Source organism: Centroberyx affinis, unplaced genomic scaffold (assembly GCF_046629955.1).
Source record: "Centroberyx affinis isolate AG114_WGS23_722 - 3 ecotype Tasmania unplaced genomic scaffold, CSIRO-AGI_Caff_v1 ptg001328l_1, whole genome shotgun sequence".
Taxonomy (NCBI): domain Eukaryota; kingdom Metazoa; phylum Chordata; class Actinopteri; order Beryciformes; family Berycidae; genus Centroberyx; species Centroberyx affinis.
In genome coordinates this window covers 12,747-31,080 of record NW_027279826.1, presented here as the reverse complement: position 1 = coordinate 31,080, position 18,334 = coordinate 12,747, and the positions used below count along the sequence as shown (strand labels likewise).

General features: G+C 44.1%; 1 protein-coding gene across 1 annotated transcript in view; it reads right to left on the bottom strand.

The window, feature by feature from the left end:
- Window positions 1-18,334, bottom strand: part of lmo7a (LIM domain 7a) — a 49,821-nt gene that overhangs the window by 22,189 nt on the left and 9,298 nt on the right. Inside the window, exons 3-8 of the mRNA XM_071525676.1 lie at window positions 17,808-17,877; window positions 12,368-12,474; window positions 4,014-4,044; window positions 2,655-2,768; window positions 1,382-1,610; window positions 181-427 (exon numbers count right to left, since the gene is read on the bottom strand). Coding sequence (XP_071381777.1) covers window positions 181-427; window positions 1,382-1,610; window positions 2,655-2,768; window positions 4,014-4,044; window positions 12,368-12,474; window positions 17,808-17,877 — 798 coding nt within the window. The remainder of the gene's footprint in view (window positions 1-180; window positions 428-1,381; window positions 1,611-2,654; window positions 2,769-4,013; window positions 4,045-12,367; window positions 12,475-17,807; window positions 17,878-18,334) is intronic.

The window sequence follows — 18,334 nt, the reverse complement described above, 5'->3', positions numbered from 1 at the left end:
AGTATAAGCATCAGGCAAGTACAAACCAGGAATTTGAACCCAGCACTTCATCATTCTCTCTAATCATTCTCTGTTTAGTTGCTTTGTAGAAAGAAGTATAGGGCATAATAACTCTCAATAAATAAGCCAGGATGAGATACAACACTATGTGCGTACAGTCGTGTATACTATATATGGTACCTGGTGAATGTGCCATCCTCCTCTGTGTACATGGGGTTGGTCCAGCTGCGCCGGTTGTCCTCATTGCGCTCAGCCCGTTTCTTCCTCAGTGGAGCGGGCACATAGCCTGAAGGCTTGTCTTTACTGGGCAGGAACTGGTTGAACTGGGTGGCCGCCTTGGGAGTTATGACCAGCGAACGGCGGTAACTGAGAGAGTCCTTCTCGGCCATCCTGAAGACGGAGTCTGTGTCTGTGTCACTGCAACAACCTGGGGCATGGGAGAGGAGAGGAGAGGAGGGAAGATAAACAGGTGTAAGACAGATTATGACAAATGAGGGAGGGTCAAAGATAAGTGGGAAAAGAAACAGGAGAGCAACATGTGGCGGAGGAGGGCAGAGGTCCAGTAAGGGCTGTGAAGTGCTAAGAGGACAAGTGGGGTGAGAATCGAGGAAGACAGCAGAGGACCAGTGAAGGGAGTGTGTTGTGTCTCCTGGCGTGAGTTTGGAGCAGTAACAGAGGGGTGTTGGGTGGGGAATGGAGGCCTCCTCATTTACAAGCCTGTGTGGAGCGCTGTGGAATGTCTCACTGCCCTCTCCCACAGGGGGGCTAGCCCTCTGTAATGACCAGCTCCAAACGCTCCTCTGTCTCAAAGCACACTACACTTTTGTCATGAAATATAATCACAGAGGGATTTTGGTGTTTATATGTCTCCTTCCTTGGACTTGGAGAATTTTCATACAAAGGTATTCAGTTGCAATAACATACCACTAGATGGCAATAGGTATTTGTTTTCACAAATGGGAGTCAACTTTTCTGGCTCTGATATGGCATATCTTCCCTATTCACAAATATTTGAAGTTCTAGACAGATGAATTGAATTATAAATATTTCATGCAGAGATACCATGTGAGAGAGCCCGAACACTTCAGCTAATGAGCACAATCTATTGGGAACACAGACAGCTCCAGCATCAACAAGCTCAGTTTGAGAGGCAATCTTGAGTATTATAAAAATCCCCCACAAAAAACCCACATTGTGGCATCTCAAACAGCATCATGTCAGCATAAGATTTCAAATGAAGAGAGAGGCTGCAACAGGCTACAAGGACTGCTGAAGACAAAGCAGAGAAACATAGTGTCTCAAAGGTTTTGTCAGATGTGTCTCAGTGTGTGTGCGTGTGTGTGTGTGTGTGTGTAGTTGCGATTGCCATGTGTTCTCCTACCCTCGCTGCTGCCTTTAAGGGTGGCGTCAGATGAGATGCTGTGGGGTCGAGAGCCCAGAGAGTCCAGGCTGTCCAGAGAGTCGTCTCTCCTGTGTCTTCCTCCTCCTCCTCCTCCTCCTACTCCTCCTCCTCTCAGTTGGAAGAGCTCCTCGCGCTCCGAGTACCAGCTGTCTCCAAAACCACTGTCTCTGACGTTGCTGCCTTTCTGGCTGGACGACTCCTCGAGAGCCTGCCACACAGACACACACACACACACACACACACACACACACGGTCAGTTAGTCGCGCACCAATTACAGTGTTTAGCTCCTGTGTCTGTGTGTGTGGTGCATGTGAGTGAGAGATATTCCAGGTAGAGTGTGAATTCTGTATCGTCAGGCCACTCGGTCTTTGCAGAATCACCCTCTGTTACTGCACACATGCACTCGTACGCTGTCTATAAGGGCAACATATGCTGCAATTTAAGCGGAACACCTCATTGTTTTCCATTCACTGCTGTCTCACTGAAAACAAACAGTGCTGCGATCCATGCATCTTTGATGGTTGTGTTTACTGCATAAAAAAAGAGAGGCATAGCATAAACACATAGCGAGCCCTGGAGCCACTTTAACCAGAATGGTTACAAACATGCAAAAACTCGTCAGCCACTTTCAAAGGAAATAATATTCAGATCTGTGATCACCTGAATCCTGGCAGACAATACAAGTCCGCTAACTAAGCCCAGCCTAACACTGCTCCAGTGAACTTGGATTATCATAGCTAAACGTACAAGGCATGCTGTAACCAACTGCTATTATTGAAAATCCCTGTAGTCAGTTGAATTATAGGGGCCTGACATACTGCCACCTATAAATCTAAGTGAAAACAAAGTGTCAAATTCAACACTGGCACGGCAAGGGGTTGGAAACGGACTTCTTCAGTAAAAGAAGAAGCTATTTTCGAATATGTACTATGTGAACTGTGTGCCCCACTGTAAACAAGATTAAAATAGCTGAGTCAAGGGATCGGATCATTTATGACTTAACGTAGCTTTGGTTTTAGTGGCCAGCAATCCGAGGCCCCTCAGCCTATCACATTCATTCTTCCGTACATAGTCTACATACCAGGAAGGATACTGAAATGTACTGGGCAATGGCTGTAAAAGAGGATTTCATTCATACTATTCCTGGTTTCCATAGAATAATTAAACCCCTGTTACATGGCGACATACATAAGACAGCTCTAACTGTACCATGGGATGATTATTCGCTTACAGTGGAGTGGAGCACTTTACCTTGGATAGTGCTGTGCCCAATAATCCCTCAAATGCCTTGAGATTCAGGTAAGGTCCATCATAGAACGGGTCACAGTGAGCCCTTCTTCCCAGCCAGTAAATGGTGATCAACACCTGCGGGGAAAAAAGAGACACAGCTTATTATTACAAAATCATACAATCTGCCATGTATAGACTAAATGTTTATACATGGAAATGAATGTTTATTACCAGGCAAAATACAGTGGAATAGACCTATAAGTCATCTTCAGCAGCCACAACTATTGGACTGACAGTAATAGTAGTGCAATCGACTCAGCGCATCATTTCGCTTACCCTCGGTGATGAATGTATTGTGCAGTGCTAAAGCTGTTGATTGTTATGATAGTTGTTGCCCTGCTCTGACACAAGGTCATATTACCCAGCACTATGCTCTTGTTTCCAGGCCCATCCAGAATACTCTGCTACTGTTTGTGTGTGCATTGGGTTGGACAGGTAAGCCTAGTGCACTGAAAAAACAAACAAACACCACTAGATCAACGACGCTGGCCACATTACACATGATCCGGTTCCACTTTATGTGTCACCTCTCACCGTATGTATTTGGTCTTACTTTATGAATATGGGCTCACTTCATGTAAATCAGAAATTATTGTAGTTTGTGCACTGTGCTGTGGCAAAATGTGGGAAAACAGTGAGTGATGAGAAACACATTGTTTGCAGAAATGCTTTTACTTGTATTGTGAAAAATTTTAAAAATAAACAATTGAAAAAAAAAAGTGTGACGTGGTTTCTGTGGTAGATAGATAGATAGATAGATAGACAGATTTATTTGACAATCTGAAAATACACATAACACTGCTTCACCTGAAGACAGTTATCACATACACTTACAAACTGTCGAGGATTAAATTACACAACAAAGCCCACAGGCTTATTTCCATTGTGATCCTCTAAGGGGGGGGAGGGGGGGGGGGGTTGGGGGCAAGATGCCAAGCCCGGCAAGATTGACAGATGCAAATACAATATCCATTTAATCACATAACAGAAATAACATAAACGGACAACTCAAAGTTAATTTGTGCAAGGTCCCTATTCTGAGAGACTATTTGCTAGCCATTTCTTTATCGCCTGCTTAAAATTTCTCTCTGCTTCAATGAGTTTCAGTTTTCATGGTTTCTATGGATGTTGTTAGATAGTATTCTGTGGCACAGTGGAACGCCCTGTTATAATACCATCAAGGACCAACAACACCTATAAGATCATGTACCACCCAAGCAGAGAATTGCATTTGAAAACAAACTGTTTCAGCCTCACTGCTGGTCGACTGGCCGCCAAATCAAACCTTCCAAAGGAGCAAAGCTTAAGTTTTCCACTCACATTTTTCAGCCTCCTGTTGGTCTCTTGATGCCTGTGAGAAAGAACAGAAGAGAGAGGTGTATGTGTGAGGTTTATCGCCCAAAGGCTGGGAAAATGACAATAAAAGAATGGAGGGCATGCTTGGGTCTCTGTGTTCGGCAGTGAAAGAGCTGGAAAATGAGAGCACAATCCAGACTACTGCCAGCCCTTGAATCACCCATACTGCTGCCTCACACAACAACACAAAGGCTGAGGGTAAACACACACGCACACACACACACACAAACACAAATACACACACATTTCTGCAAAAATAGCTGTAATGAAAAAGCGCTGTGAACTGTTACATGTGTGTGTAAACGTGTGGGTGTGTGCTATTTTTACGATAATCACTGAATCATGCGACCATACAAATATTAAGCGTTTGAAAGTTTAAGGTCAGGGACACAAAAACAGCTCTTGCTCCTACTACTGATAGAACTAATAACTACTAATTCGACATCTGAATACCAAACAAGGCTCCTGTGTTAGGCAAACAGCCCCAAGCATGTTACCAAGGTTAGACAGAAGTTCAGTCATATTTCAGAGGTCTGGCTGTCAGTAAATCACTTTCCCAGGAAAACATCAGCTCATTCTTGCGCCTGTGAAACCAAACGACCTGGGCCTATAAACGGTGATAAAGGGCGACACGAGCATGATAACCACGGTAACAGAGGACGATATATGGCCTGCCTCATATCTCCCATGCTACACATTCTTAGGTATCGTATAGACCCTTCCCAGCATGCAATGTAACTGGTGCAGCTGGGAGCACCTGCTGAGAATGTGATGAACACCCTGTTCTGACACCTGACATGACTGTCTGTCAATCAAAAATGTTGAGATTCCTACATGTTCCTTAGCTCATGGGGAGGGAGCAAAGCAAGAAGGTATAATTAAACACATATTTTTTTTTTTTTTTTTTAAATCCTGGCCATTGGTTAGACAAGGACTACTAAACAGGAGACAACAGTATTGGCAAAACAACAACAACAACGCAGCATTAGATAGGATGAGAGGCCGATCTTTTCTCCGACCAACACACGTCATTTCACACCAGGGGGATCCAACATGTGAAAATTGAAATGGACGTTTACCAACTCCACATCTTGCAGATTTATAGGCCCAATAAAAGAGGTGGGGAAAAAATGCCCTCTCGTGTGGCTTGGAACACAGTCACAAAGTCTACGATTATAGCTGTGGCAGCCTAGTCCAGAGAGAGGGAGTTGCAAACCAAACTACCACAGCACCGCTTACCTAATGCTAATTTATGGTTAGTGGTAATAGCTGAACAGAGAGGAGGGAATAAAAAGGGCTTTTCTCTGGCCTCCAGACCCTCGGGACTGTGCTGTATCAGCTGAGCGCTCATATGAATAAGGAGAATCATCACAAACGTCACTTGAGTCTGATACACGATGTTCTGTACATACAGTGTGGGCTGAGAATAGCAACATGACTTCTGAGCAATAGATGATTATGGCGTCACTGATAATAATCACATTAGATTTTTGATGTGCACAGGGGAGAAGTGTTGTGTTTTTCTATGGTACTCGCAGGGAATGAGGAAAACCTGAAAATTCTAGAGAACCACACTGAGTACACAAGAATCTTAGTTCACACATTCCACTCAATTCAACATAGAAATACAATACATAGAATAGATATTTCAAACAGAATATGATCAGAACAACATATAGGCTGTCTTCTGAAGATGTGAAAATCTTAAAGGGAGGTAAATAATTCTGATTTTGTAAGGAAGCCAAAAATTGGTCTTTGACCATTTTTTGGCTTTTAGGCAAAGGTTATTGCAATGGTTTGTCTCATGTTTTCTCAAGTTTGTCTCCAGTTTGGTTGACTATTATAACTTCAGGATCCTTATCATTGATGAGTGTTGTTTGACAACAGAATGACAGGAACCTATAGGCCTATAAGCTATCATATTGCACCTTTACCACGTCGAGTTTTAGATATGTAGCGCTCTGACAGGAAACTCGTCAGCTTGACAAATTAACAGGAACTTCTCATCACTTCCCACAGCCTATCATTTAAGTCATGAGGCTCGACCTTTGCATGCTTACACAAGCTTTCACATCACCGCACTCCTGCAGAGGTCAAAGGGTTACAGGGAACCAATCCCCCACCAGCTTGTGACATCCTTCCTCTTTCCCCCTCCGGTGGAAACGTTATTGATATGATTGCTATCACTTTGGCATCTTCCCTTTCTTTCTTGTCAGTGTCTGTGCAAAGCATATTGTGTCACTTGTGTGTAAAATACACTTTAAATAAATTTGATTTGACTCGAAGGAAGAGTCAAAGAGTGTGTTGTGCCTATGCACGTCAAAGACACACATTGAAGAAACACAAGACACTATTCAAATGTTAGACAAATAACGTAAATGATCTTGCCAAATTAGTCAATCGGTACGCAGTGGCCTTCGGGCCATGGTTGCAACAGAGACAGAACCATGTATTTAGGTCCAGAACAAGATGAACAAAACCTATGGGTGAAACCACATCCTGCGGTGTCAGTCCATGTAATGCCAGTAACTCGTTAGTTCAAGCCAGCCCTGCCAAGCCTTTCTTTTTAGACAATAACAGTGAGAGGACAAAGGCTGGAGAGCACTTGGAGTGTCCCAACACTGCCCACTCCCTAAACCTCTGGTCCAACAGAAACAGCACTATCACTAACCCAACACCAAAGCCTTAAATTAATGGGTGTGCATGTTTACAAGCATACCTCAGCAATGAAGATCACTTGCTCTGCCGCATTCAACACCGCATGGAATGCCCTCCGTCCACGTTCTTACATTATAATAGAATACCTCGGAATTAAAGACGGAGCCGGACACCCTGCGCACGTCAGGAGTTCTCAAAAACTAGGAGAGCTTTTAGGGAGGGTTAAGCGCAGCTGAGCGTAGACGCCAGATGCAAGGAGAGTTTCAATAAAGGAGTCAGCTGTGAGCGAGACAGTGTCGGGCATCATTGTGTCATACTTATCAGAGACACTGCAGCTACTGTGAGCGGGGGAACAGGGTGAGGCTGGCATTTCTCTCTCCAGTCAGCTAGGCAGCACAAATATAGCCCTTGTGTTGGCCGTTTACAGCCAGGGCCGTAACCATGGAGTAGAGACTTTATTGGCCATCCACCATCATCACTCGTTTGGTTTCACAATCTGCCCACAGTTCACACACCACTGCACAAGAAGTGACGGCGGTGCCATATATCAAAACCATGAAACCAAGCCTCACAGTGCCAGCACCGTGAACCGCACCCCAAATGCTAACAGCCAGGGCACTTGGTGTGTCTTTTTTGCCTCATGCAGGGAACGCGTGTGAGTTGAAAGATTTGTCACAATGAGATTAGTAACTAGCTAAATGACGGCACACATATGTGTGAGGTACAATGGGTCAGAATCATACCCGGCATGCCGCTGTTGAATAAATTCTGATAACCCGTTGCTAATCGGTTCAGTTTTGCCTGGGAAACGACACATTCCTTCAGGTAGTTCAAACAGTCGGTTTGACTAACAGCCAGAGATGCCGTTGCATAATCAAAATCAAGCTATCACGCCACACAGCCACTCCTCTTTATCTATTGTTAAGAAAGGGTCATTCAAATTCCTCAAAGGGCAAAGAGTTTTTGATCTGCCTACCTATCTTGTGCAGTTCCTAATTTTTGGCTCGGAGAGTGTTCAACCCTTGTCAATAATTTGCTTAATCAAACGGCAGCCACCAGTGAGACTTTGGACTGCTCTCAGTGGGGGATTTGTTCTGTCAGTTGCTGCAGGTCACAGAGCGGAAGCTGACTCATAGCGCGCCAAGCCATCTGAGTTCAACAAGATCTATATAAATCATTCATCGCCACGTATCTGGGATCAGATATACTGTAATCCCTCTTAACCTTAGCAGGGAATAGGGGTGAGGAAGATCTATCTGAGCCTGTATCAGTGTCTTGGGGTTACTGTAGCTCACACACTGAAACAAGCTGAATAAGCATGTGAATTCCTCAGCGACTAACCGCACAGTGTGTAATGGCGTAATACCTGTGCATCCACGGTGCCATGCACTGTAATTTCCATTCCTCTAAGCCAGAAATCCCCTTTAAGAATTAGAACTGTGAGAAATGCCACTTATTAAAAGATTCATAGAGGTCAAGTATAATATAATGCTGACAGCATGGGTCAGTAGGGGAAACCAGGCTCGAAACTTTCCAGCCTTTTCCTTCACGACAGCTCAGAGCTGTGGCACCGGCCTGGCCTGGACTCCATGCTGCTGTTGTTGAATTTCTAAATGCTCGCTTAAGGCAGGGTCTAAAGGAAGTGGCTTACGTTAAAATAGAGCAGCTTTCTATGCTGCTGGCCCATCCAGATGCCCATGATTCAACTGTAACACTTAAATGCCCTCATTTCCTGGGCAGCTGCTAGAAAGTGACGGAGTTGGTCCAAAGTAGCCGGTGAATCATAGCCTCCAATGATGAATCAAATTCAGTCTGGTCAGTTTGACACCTCTGGGTGGTTTGCAGTGTGGTTGCACTAGGTTATATAGTTCTATGACAGGTGGATGGCATGAGGAAATCTTCCCAGAACATTCCCTGGTTGACCACATATCACATTGCAGTGTCATGTCTTCTTCCCTCTTATCAGTTTGTATCTCTATCACAACAGTTTTTCATGGTATATGACAATTTTGATATTGAAAGTATGCAGGCAGTAACAGATAAGTGTCTTTATCAGAGCGCAGGTTGCATAACGTGAGGCACTAGAGCAATATACAGTCCAGATGGTAGGTAAGGCCAATACTACAACAACTAACAAAGCTCAAAGGTCAAGATACACTCCCAATAATCTTTTATGGTTGTCGTGACAAAAAAGCCTACTGTGAATTGAACTGTGATCTCAGCTCACGTTGCCTCACCCAACAACTGACTCCAATTCCAAGATGAAACAAAGATAAAGGTCTAGTCAAACAGTATGCTCAACTCTGGACCTTTATCTTAAGCGCAACCTACTGTCAATATGTCGAAGAAATTCAGCCTTTCCTATGCAGATGTCAAGCCCTTTTCAATCAGCAAGGCCTCTCAATCGTTGGTCAGTGAAAGGTCATCGATCAGTTCAGTGCCACAAAGTACCACGTTAATTTAACTTTATGTCAAGTACAGGATGTTGCCAAGAACACCAAATAATAGGCCTGGCCAAGAGACAACATACCAACAGGATGAGAACAGCCATACTGCTGCAGAAACCGAGACCAGGGAGGCTGAGCAGAGCACCTGTCAGACTGGGTTTAAGGGAGTGGAGGTTGGATGCACACCAGGGGTAGAGACAGCTGTTAGAGACATCTCTCTCTCTCTCTCTCTCTCTCTCTCTCTCTCTCTCTCTCTGTCACTCATTTGCCTAGGCGCTGATAAGCAACAGTGAATAAAGCTATTGGTTGCTTGTCTGCAGCCTTGTTTGGGATTAGAGAGAGGTACCTCCTCATGTTACTCCCCATGTGCCATCCATTCCACTCTCTCCTTATGGGCTAGAAATGCTCCAGTGGGGGAACCACATAAATGTGCCCACAAACTCAACTCCCCCCCAAAGTTTTACATCTCATAAGAATTCTTTATGACAGGAGTATTCAGCCCAGTGAGGTTGAATAAAGCCCTGCTGTATGTAAGAATAACACTGACTCTAATCTAAGGAGTCACTTTCCCAAACAATGAAGAAACTTCCACCTTACAATTCATCATGACTGACTCACTGACTAGCCACAAAAAGTATTCGGCTAACTTCAACAGAATACACTTTGGTAACCATAATAAGAGCAACTACAGGTCCATCTAAAGATGAGAGACTGTGATTGTTCAGCATGGGTGAGATGAGCAATGGTGCGTTCCAGCGTTCTGCTCCAGGAAGACACACAGCCTTTTCAAGTCTTCCTCTGTATGAATGGGCTCACTCTATGACCAGTGGTTTTTCAATGACAAACATGCAACCACAACTGACAACCAAACTCAAGTTTCCAAATGCATACACACACGTGCGCATACACACACACGCACAAATACGGATGTACTTTCAAGTCCTGATGCAAGGGAGAATGCAGTGGGAGGAGAAACACGCTATAAAAAGCTCCACTCCCATGAGTCCTGACACCATTCCAATCAATCCTATGTCTCAAAGTGACCCTCCAGGTCCTAATAATAGGCCAGTGAGCCCCCTCTGGCCAAACCCCCTCACACAGGCCAAACAGAGGGGCAAAGAGTTAAACTCAGCCCCAACAGAACACTGGCAGTGGGATTTGCTGCAGAACATTTGAAAGATTACATGCAAAAATGTTATATTTCTATTTAGCGAAAAACTTGTTACGTAAAATGCATGTGTATGCCTCCTCAAAAAAGTTGTAATTTTTATAAACAAAGGTCTTCACATGGTCAATAACTGAAGTAATATTTCATTAGTTTTACATTCATGTTAGTAATCACTATATAAAAGTGGGTGTTGTTTTTTTACCAAATGGTGGATATCTCATTTTGGAACTAAATTTACATTTACTGTCACTATCATGGGAAATGATTATGTCAAAGGCAAGATAACTGATAATGATGTTAAGTTACAGGGCACTAGATCCATAAAGGCACTGTCGCTAGTTGCAACACTGAATCAATCATTTCATGAATGATATTACCTAATCCCACCTTATCATACTGTAGGACAGTGGTTCTCAAAGTGGGGTCCAGGGACCCCCAGGGGTCCTTGAGGGGGTTCCAGGGGGTCCCCAGCAAAAAGGGGAATAATTTATTTTCCATATAATTCCATCAATAAGTAACACAATGACAGAATGTATGACTATTTTGGTCATGGGTTTCATACACTTTCTGTAATAAAACATCTGAAAGCAAAAATCTTATCAGATGGGGGTCCGTGGTCTAATTTGTGTCAGTTTAGGGGTCCTTGACGTGAAAAAGTTTGAGAACCACTGCTGTAGGAGGCACTCTTAAGGCAGCATATCTTCTCTCTCCCCTGTTGTGAGGGCTGGGCAGAGGGTGTGTTGTGATAATGGTTAGGCAGAGCTGTTTATTTAGAGCTTGTATTCCAGTGTATGTATGTCTGTTTGCATATTACAATATGTGTGTGTTTGTGATGATTGTGGTTTCGACATCTTTCTCAGTGTTGTTGAAGGGTGGCTGCCACAGTCTAGGGTGGATCATGGGAAAAAATATCCTAGAGGTTGTGCCAGCATCTCAAAGGAGTGGCCAAAATGAGCATAATGGCACAATTAAGCAACACTAAATGACGCATGCAAGCTTGGAGCTGAAAGAGAGCGAGCTGTAGTCACAGAGCGTTTCAATTTCATTACATCACTGTGAATACTTTTGCCACCTGAAATGGTCTGTGGAGATTTGCTATAGAGCGCCTATGAACTGTGACTTCAACAATACAGCCGACACTGTTGATGAAGCAGTTTTATTTATGCTTGCACAGTTCTTGCTGTGCGCTGCCATGGAGAACGTGTGGGAGTAGATGGGCCTTGCTCTTAGCTCTGCCTCACCCCGCCGCCTCCTAAAGGCACACCTGTTTAAAAACTGAACAGGTTGTTCAACATACCGCATGCATCCCTGCCCGGCACGCAAGTGACATAAGAGCAACTGACAAAAACACAGAAACAATAAACATTGTAGCAGTGCAATGACATTTCTATTCTTGCTCTCTAACTCAAACACCACCTACATTGAACTGCACTTTCTCTTCTCTCTATTAGAAAGCTATAATAACCTGCACCTGACAGTAATGAAATACTTTTATGACTAATTTCCGTTGACTGACATAGGCCATGATTTGTTTAAGCTGCACCACAGGGAAGTGAATTTGCTTGGACTTTATTCTATTCCCTTCCTCAGTGAATAAAATCAGCTCAGAGCGCCAGACAGGCAGGAGGTCATTTTGTCTTTCCTACCTCACTGTTCCACTGGCTTGTGTGGTTTCATCAACCCTAACCTCCATCATGTTTACAAGACACATGCAGCACTGTGCTAAAACAGGTGCTTACCCAGACAAGAATACACGGTACTGAAAATAGCAACAAATATGACTTCTGTTGACCCCTTTTACACCTCTCTGGGTAGCGTGAAACATGCCTCACATGAGGAGACACGTGCTCAGAAATATAGTCTAAAAGTTACATTTAAACATTCAGATCAGTGGAAGCACAGAAGCTGAGAACTGTCAGTCAACAAAGTGTCAAAGAAAGGAGGGAGTCTATTGGATCATCTATGTTACTTGGATGGCATGCATGGCAATCAAAATGGTATTACCAACACACACAATTAATATGATCACAGAAGTCAGAACTTACTTGACTGTAACTCTGGTGGATAAGTCTTGGAGGTCTCCTGGGTGGAAGAGCTGTGCTTCCTTTAGTCCTAGCTTCCCGCAGGCCTTGAGGAAGACGTTTAGGTTGTCCTGGACAAAGAACAAAGCAGGGAGAAGGGTTGTCCACCTTCAGAGGCAAAGAATAATCACTCAGGAATTCTCTGGCAGGGACACAGCCCACAACTCATTGCTTCCAAAGTTCATATCAGCGGAGAACAGAGAGGGACGGGGAGGAGCGTGTGTGTGTGTAGCAAATAAGAAGTGACACAATGCAGAGCACACACAAACACACATGCAGGGGGTGAGGCTGCGTGACAGGAGGTGACTGACAGCACCAAAACTACCTGTGGGCTGGGTTAGGGTGGGGCCAGAGGCAGAACTAGGAAGGATGACATCACAGCTTTGCACAAATCCCACCCACCCGACCATGCAGGGCAAAGCCGCCACCCAGGAGTGCTGCTGCTGCTGCACTCTCCTTCTCACACCCTGAAACTGTCCCCTCCCTCCCCTCCCCTCCTCTCCTCTCCCCTCCCCTCCCCGCCAAGCCCTTTGCTGGAGAATACCTGTGGAATCTATGGGGTGGCGGAGTATTTTGGAGACATTTGGTTGCTATGAAACAGGAGGTCGGGTGACAGAAACGGACAAATATTTCCCCCAAGCAACTCGAGAGGACAAGGGAGTGGAATGAGAGTTTCAACTCCTACACTTCGATCATCTTAGATTGCATTTGTGTGTGTGTGTGTGGGTGTGGTGTGTGTGTCTGTGTGTGTGTGTGTTTGTGTGTGTGTGTGTGTCTGTGTACTGGAAGGTGTTGAAAATACATTTTGCTCTTAAATTACACTTTGCACATCGCAAGCATTTCAAACAAATCTCAACCACACAGCACCATTCCGATGTACTCCCAAGTGTCTTGTTTGTACATCTGCATTTCCCATTGGGACAGCGTTCCCCAACAGGGTTTCATGTAATGACACATGGCTTCAACATGGGCTGAAATAATTAAGGGGTAGCTAGTTCTATATTTAAATAGCAAACATGCTTATTAGCAAATGGTAGGAGAGAGTTGACCTCTCTGTGTCGGCGTCCCTTCCTAACAGCTTTGCTTTAAATGGCGCTTTGCTGGGCCCCACATGTCATTAAGGGTCCCTACAGGCCAAAGGTCAAGCCCCCTTCCTCTTGTGCGTGAGTCAACTGCGTATGGAGGCCACTGTTTACTCATAATGATACAGTGGAGCTTTTCTCTTTTCCCACTTTGTTTTGGTTATGGGGATAATCTAATTTGCCAGATCTAGATGGAAAAGGGACGTGCGAGCTAATTATTCAAGTGACTGATTGAGAAACTGATTTAATTACACGGATAGTATACAGTGACCTTCCCCCGGACAAGAAAACTCTCCTCTAAATCATATGTAAGACCATATAACATAATCCACATGTCCATTCTTCACTGACACTGTCTTTTAAGACCTTGTTATTCAGTGTGTACGGCACGTACTGTGACTCCGGTTAGAAGTAACAAAGTATACATGACTGTGGCTCATACATCTTGGCCACGTTATTTCACCGCAACATGTTGACTCACAAGACAACATTAGATTATGAACTATCAAGTACAGATATTGTGCAAGTATAGTTTCTATATTCTTTGTATGTGCTGTATTGTTACAATCTAGATGAACATTTGAGAATCTATCTCCTTTGTGCCCTAAGCTTCCCCTGCACCCCTGTGAAGCAGATCCTCGGGCATGTGAAACAGTCTATGCAAAAATAAGAGCGCAATTAATGACACGGAGATATGGGTGTCATTTAAACAACCCCATCCAACAGCATTACTAACACTGTAAGCCAGTCTGAAAGCCCCCCCAGTCAGTCTCAGAGCATGCAGAGATAATGATGTTGAAGGAATGTTATGCTGACTTGTGCCTGCACATAATCCTGCTAAATATGCTGTACCCATCCAGCAGCCTCTAATCCTCTCATACAGACTGGAGGACTCTGATTTAAGGATTTCACACAAAGAAACGGAAAGATTTTACTCATAAGGTGTCTGATTTGGCATAACAGGACCTTCATCCTTACTGGTCACATTGTGGTCGTTCTATTTATTCCAATGGATTCTTGTCTGAGACAGGCGAACTCTACAATTACCCTCAACTGACCCCTGGCAATGCTTCAAACATCTAGCTAAACCATGGTTAAAATATCAGGCTACACATTTTTCAAATCCTGTCACAATAAACTGAGAGGAGACGGAATACTTGAAATGTTCCTTCTCTTGAAACAGACACCATAAAAACCCTCCTGTCCCAACAGTCAGATCCAGGCAAAACATGCACCCTTACAACACAAACACTGTAACAAAACATGGTCAAATGCCTGTCGTTACAGAGAATATTACACAGACATTTAAATGAGCAAGGACGCCCTCAGGGCCAATGAAAATGTCTGTTTATCTCCTTCCACCTTCTATTTCATACAGCCTCAACTCACTAAGGAGTTGGTGTGTGCGGGAACATCCAGCAACACGTCAATTACAGTGTATTTACGGTGGGCAGAGGCCGATGGAGTCATCTTTAACTCCGTCCCTCTGGCCTCAGCCCTGCGGGCTTCAAACCCCGGCCCCCTCTCATGTGGCTGGCTGCCCCACCGCACAACTGCAGGCTTCCTCCCCAGCACTGGTAAAAGCAGAACGGGCCGGCAGAAACCGGGGCACCGTTACCCAAACCCGCAGCTCACTGAGTGCTCATCAGGGACAGAACAGGGAGAGAAGTGTGCTGACATGGGAAACATTCCCTTGGACACAAGTGAAACCAAAGAATAGGCCAGGATCTGGAGCCAATGTTGCTAAATATTCCACAAAACCAGAGATTTCCGTTTTTTCCCATTCCCTCCCTCAGCTTTGACTCTGCCAGGGCTGGAGCCTGGTATCGATTTTGAGTGGTGAAATCTTTCAGAAAGCAAAACTAAAAGGACAGATATAACCATAATGGCAGCACATTTTCATATTTGAGTGTTAATGAGGCATGCTCGTAAAGAGCCTTTCATTCAGCGCCGATTTAAGTCATATCCAAATTACAAACAAAAAAGCACCGGCAGCATTCCTCTTGTTCTTTGTCCATTGTATTTCTCCTCCATAGGCATTTATGAAAGTTCAACACACTAGAACAAAATTTTTCCAGTTCCTTCCTCTCCAAGAACATTCAGTTAATGTATAGCATACATTAAGGCAAACTTTATACAGTAACCCAAATTATCAGAAGACAAGAAGGCAAAACTAAAGTTTTAAGTTAATTAACTATTTTAGAAAACACAAATAAATCCCCCAACTATTTCAGGAGGTGAGATAAAAAGAAATCCTTCCTGACAACATTTAAAGAACGGACACATCACTATCTAGAGAAGAGAGATACAGCAGCAGACTAACTGCGTATGGAGGGGAACAACACTCCTGACTACTTTGGGAGAAGAGATATTCCCACTACAGACTGAGTGTGAGTGGAGTGCTTTCCACTTTTCTCCATGTGGTTGGCAGTAACTGATAGCCCTGGGCCAACCAGGAGCTTTTGCAGTTGCTGGAGAATTTATGATCAGGTGGTTTCAGGTTCGAGTCCAAGTCTCGGAAAAATACCACACCGATGCTACTGATCGAGAAGATACTTATCCCCATTACTCAGCAGGTGCCTGGCCAGTTAAAAGAGTAATGGTCCAAAACAAGCTGGCTGGCAGTGTGATTTATGTCATAACACAGATGTGATGGTACATTGTTTGGTACTGTAAATACTATGTCTACTGTTTACATCTAGCCTGAAGTGCTAGTCTGTTTCTACTACAGCCAGCTTGTCATTGTCTTGCCAAACATGTTGAGTGTTACCGAGCCCACCGTCAAACACCCAGACTCACTGGGTCTAGGGTTGGGGTTCTCTATAATTCCTCGAGGCAGCTGGACTCAATTACACCCACAAGAGAGCGCTTTGTGAGGGATGGGTTTAAGGTAGTGCCTTTCAACCCTCTACTTCCCAAGTACTTTATGCAGACACTCCCAAAACATTTATTTCAACTGAGCCACTGTGGCCCAAAAGGCCTCGGCCACAAGTTGCCTAGATCTGAAAACATGTCCAGGCCTAAAAAGGTGCGTTCTCAAGGAGCAACTGTCTGAAAGATTGAGAAGCGGCGATCTAATAACAGTTAATTACCTAAACCAAACGCTACCCCCACCTGACCTCCCACCACTCAATCAAAAAACTAATTACCACACCAGTACAAAGACTTTTTGTGTTAGGATGCTGGTTTTGATTGAGCACAGCCTCGAGCGTGGCAGACATCATATTTAGGGTGCACTCCACTACGCCCACTGGCCTTTCAAGCAGCTCCGCATTCACTGCGCTTATTAGCGTGGATGGATATGAGAAATGACAAGTCACTGAGGCAGACACCTCTCTCTCTCACTGGCAGCCATGCCTCAGACCTGTCATCAGTCAACTCAACTCCTGCACCTCACACTGCTCCCTGTCACATCTGACCACACCCGCTCCCACAGACGCTGCCCTAATACACTATGGAGAAATTATCATGACGAGACACAAAACCAGACAGCACTCAGTAGAGCGCATACCTCTGCCACCACTATGCAATTGTCAAGCTATGCCAGTTCCACATGTCAGATTTATACCAAAAGTTAATTATTTCTTCCATGCTCCATTTCCAACTTGTTTCACTGTAGAAGATGCACACATTTTCATGACTGGACCTAAAATGGGACATGAGATCTGCCTGTTCGAATTCATTTTTAAGCATTTTAGCCAATTATTGCAACACCACATGGCCAATCAGCTCTATAACTGTTCAGCGGCCGATAGGGCTGCCCTTCTACCACTGTACTGAATTTTGGAAAAATTAGCAGGGCGATTATGTCTAAACTGGAAATGAGCTCTCCAGTGCCCCCATGTTCTTTGCTTGGGCCAATAATGGAGGGTTTGCCTCTTCTTCTGTCTGCTGATATGCACACAAAGTTTGACGGTGTTACGTGAATCTGTTCGTATGTTATGTACCTTTTTGTGAGAAGCCACGCCCACTGCCACACCCCCCTTCGGCCAATCAATGTGCCAAGTTAAACAGTTCTTCCCTTCCCCATGACCAATCTGTCCACAAAGATTTGTGCAAATCCACAGATAACTTTTTGAGATATCCTGCTAATAGACAAACAAACAGAACGAACTAAACGAAAACATAACCCCCGTCCAACTCTGTTGGTGGAGGTAATTATATGGAAAGAAGACTAGCATGAATTTAAGGATTATTGTGAATGTAAATATGTCTTTTTAATGGAATGCCAAGTCCAGGTAAATCATCCAAAGCATTACATGCAAAATCTTAAACCTCACATGTAGGATAAATAAAAAGAGAGGAAGACTTCCTCAACTTACCAGTCCAGCGATGGGTGTGGAGAGCCTGTTAACCCTCTTGATAATGCCAGGTTTGATCGTGTTGATCAGACTGGGGGAAAAGGAACAGAGATGGAATCAGGGAAAGGGAGAAGGAAAGTGAGAGCGGTTGGTCATTGGCTAGGTTGGTCTGACTAGGAATGAACAAAAACAGTTGCAAAGTCTCGGTGTTGTGTGTTTACGACTTGGTTTAATGGTAGCCACCTGGCTTCAGTTTAGTAAATGGCCGGTGCAGCACTACGAAGTAAACATGCTGGTCCTCTGCTGCTAAAACATACCCTCCTCTCCTGAAACAACCCCACTGAATTCACACACACACACACACCCCTTATCATTGCTGTTGGGTGAAAACCTTGTATCTCCAAAATGTCAGCATTTCAGGAACTACGAAAAATACCCTTGTTTTTAGCTTGATAACAATGCATTTTGATATATTTCATATTTAAATATTTAATCATAATATTTCGTTTTGAAAGGGTTTAATAAACCTAAGAAGTCAAAGAATTTCT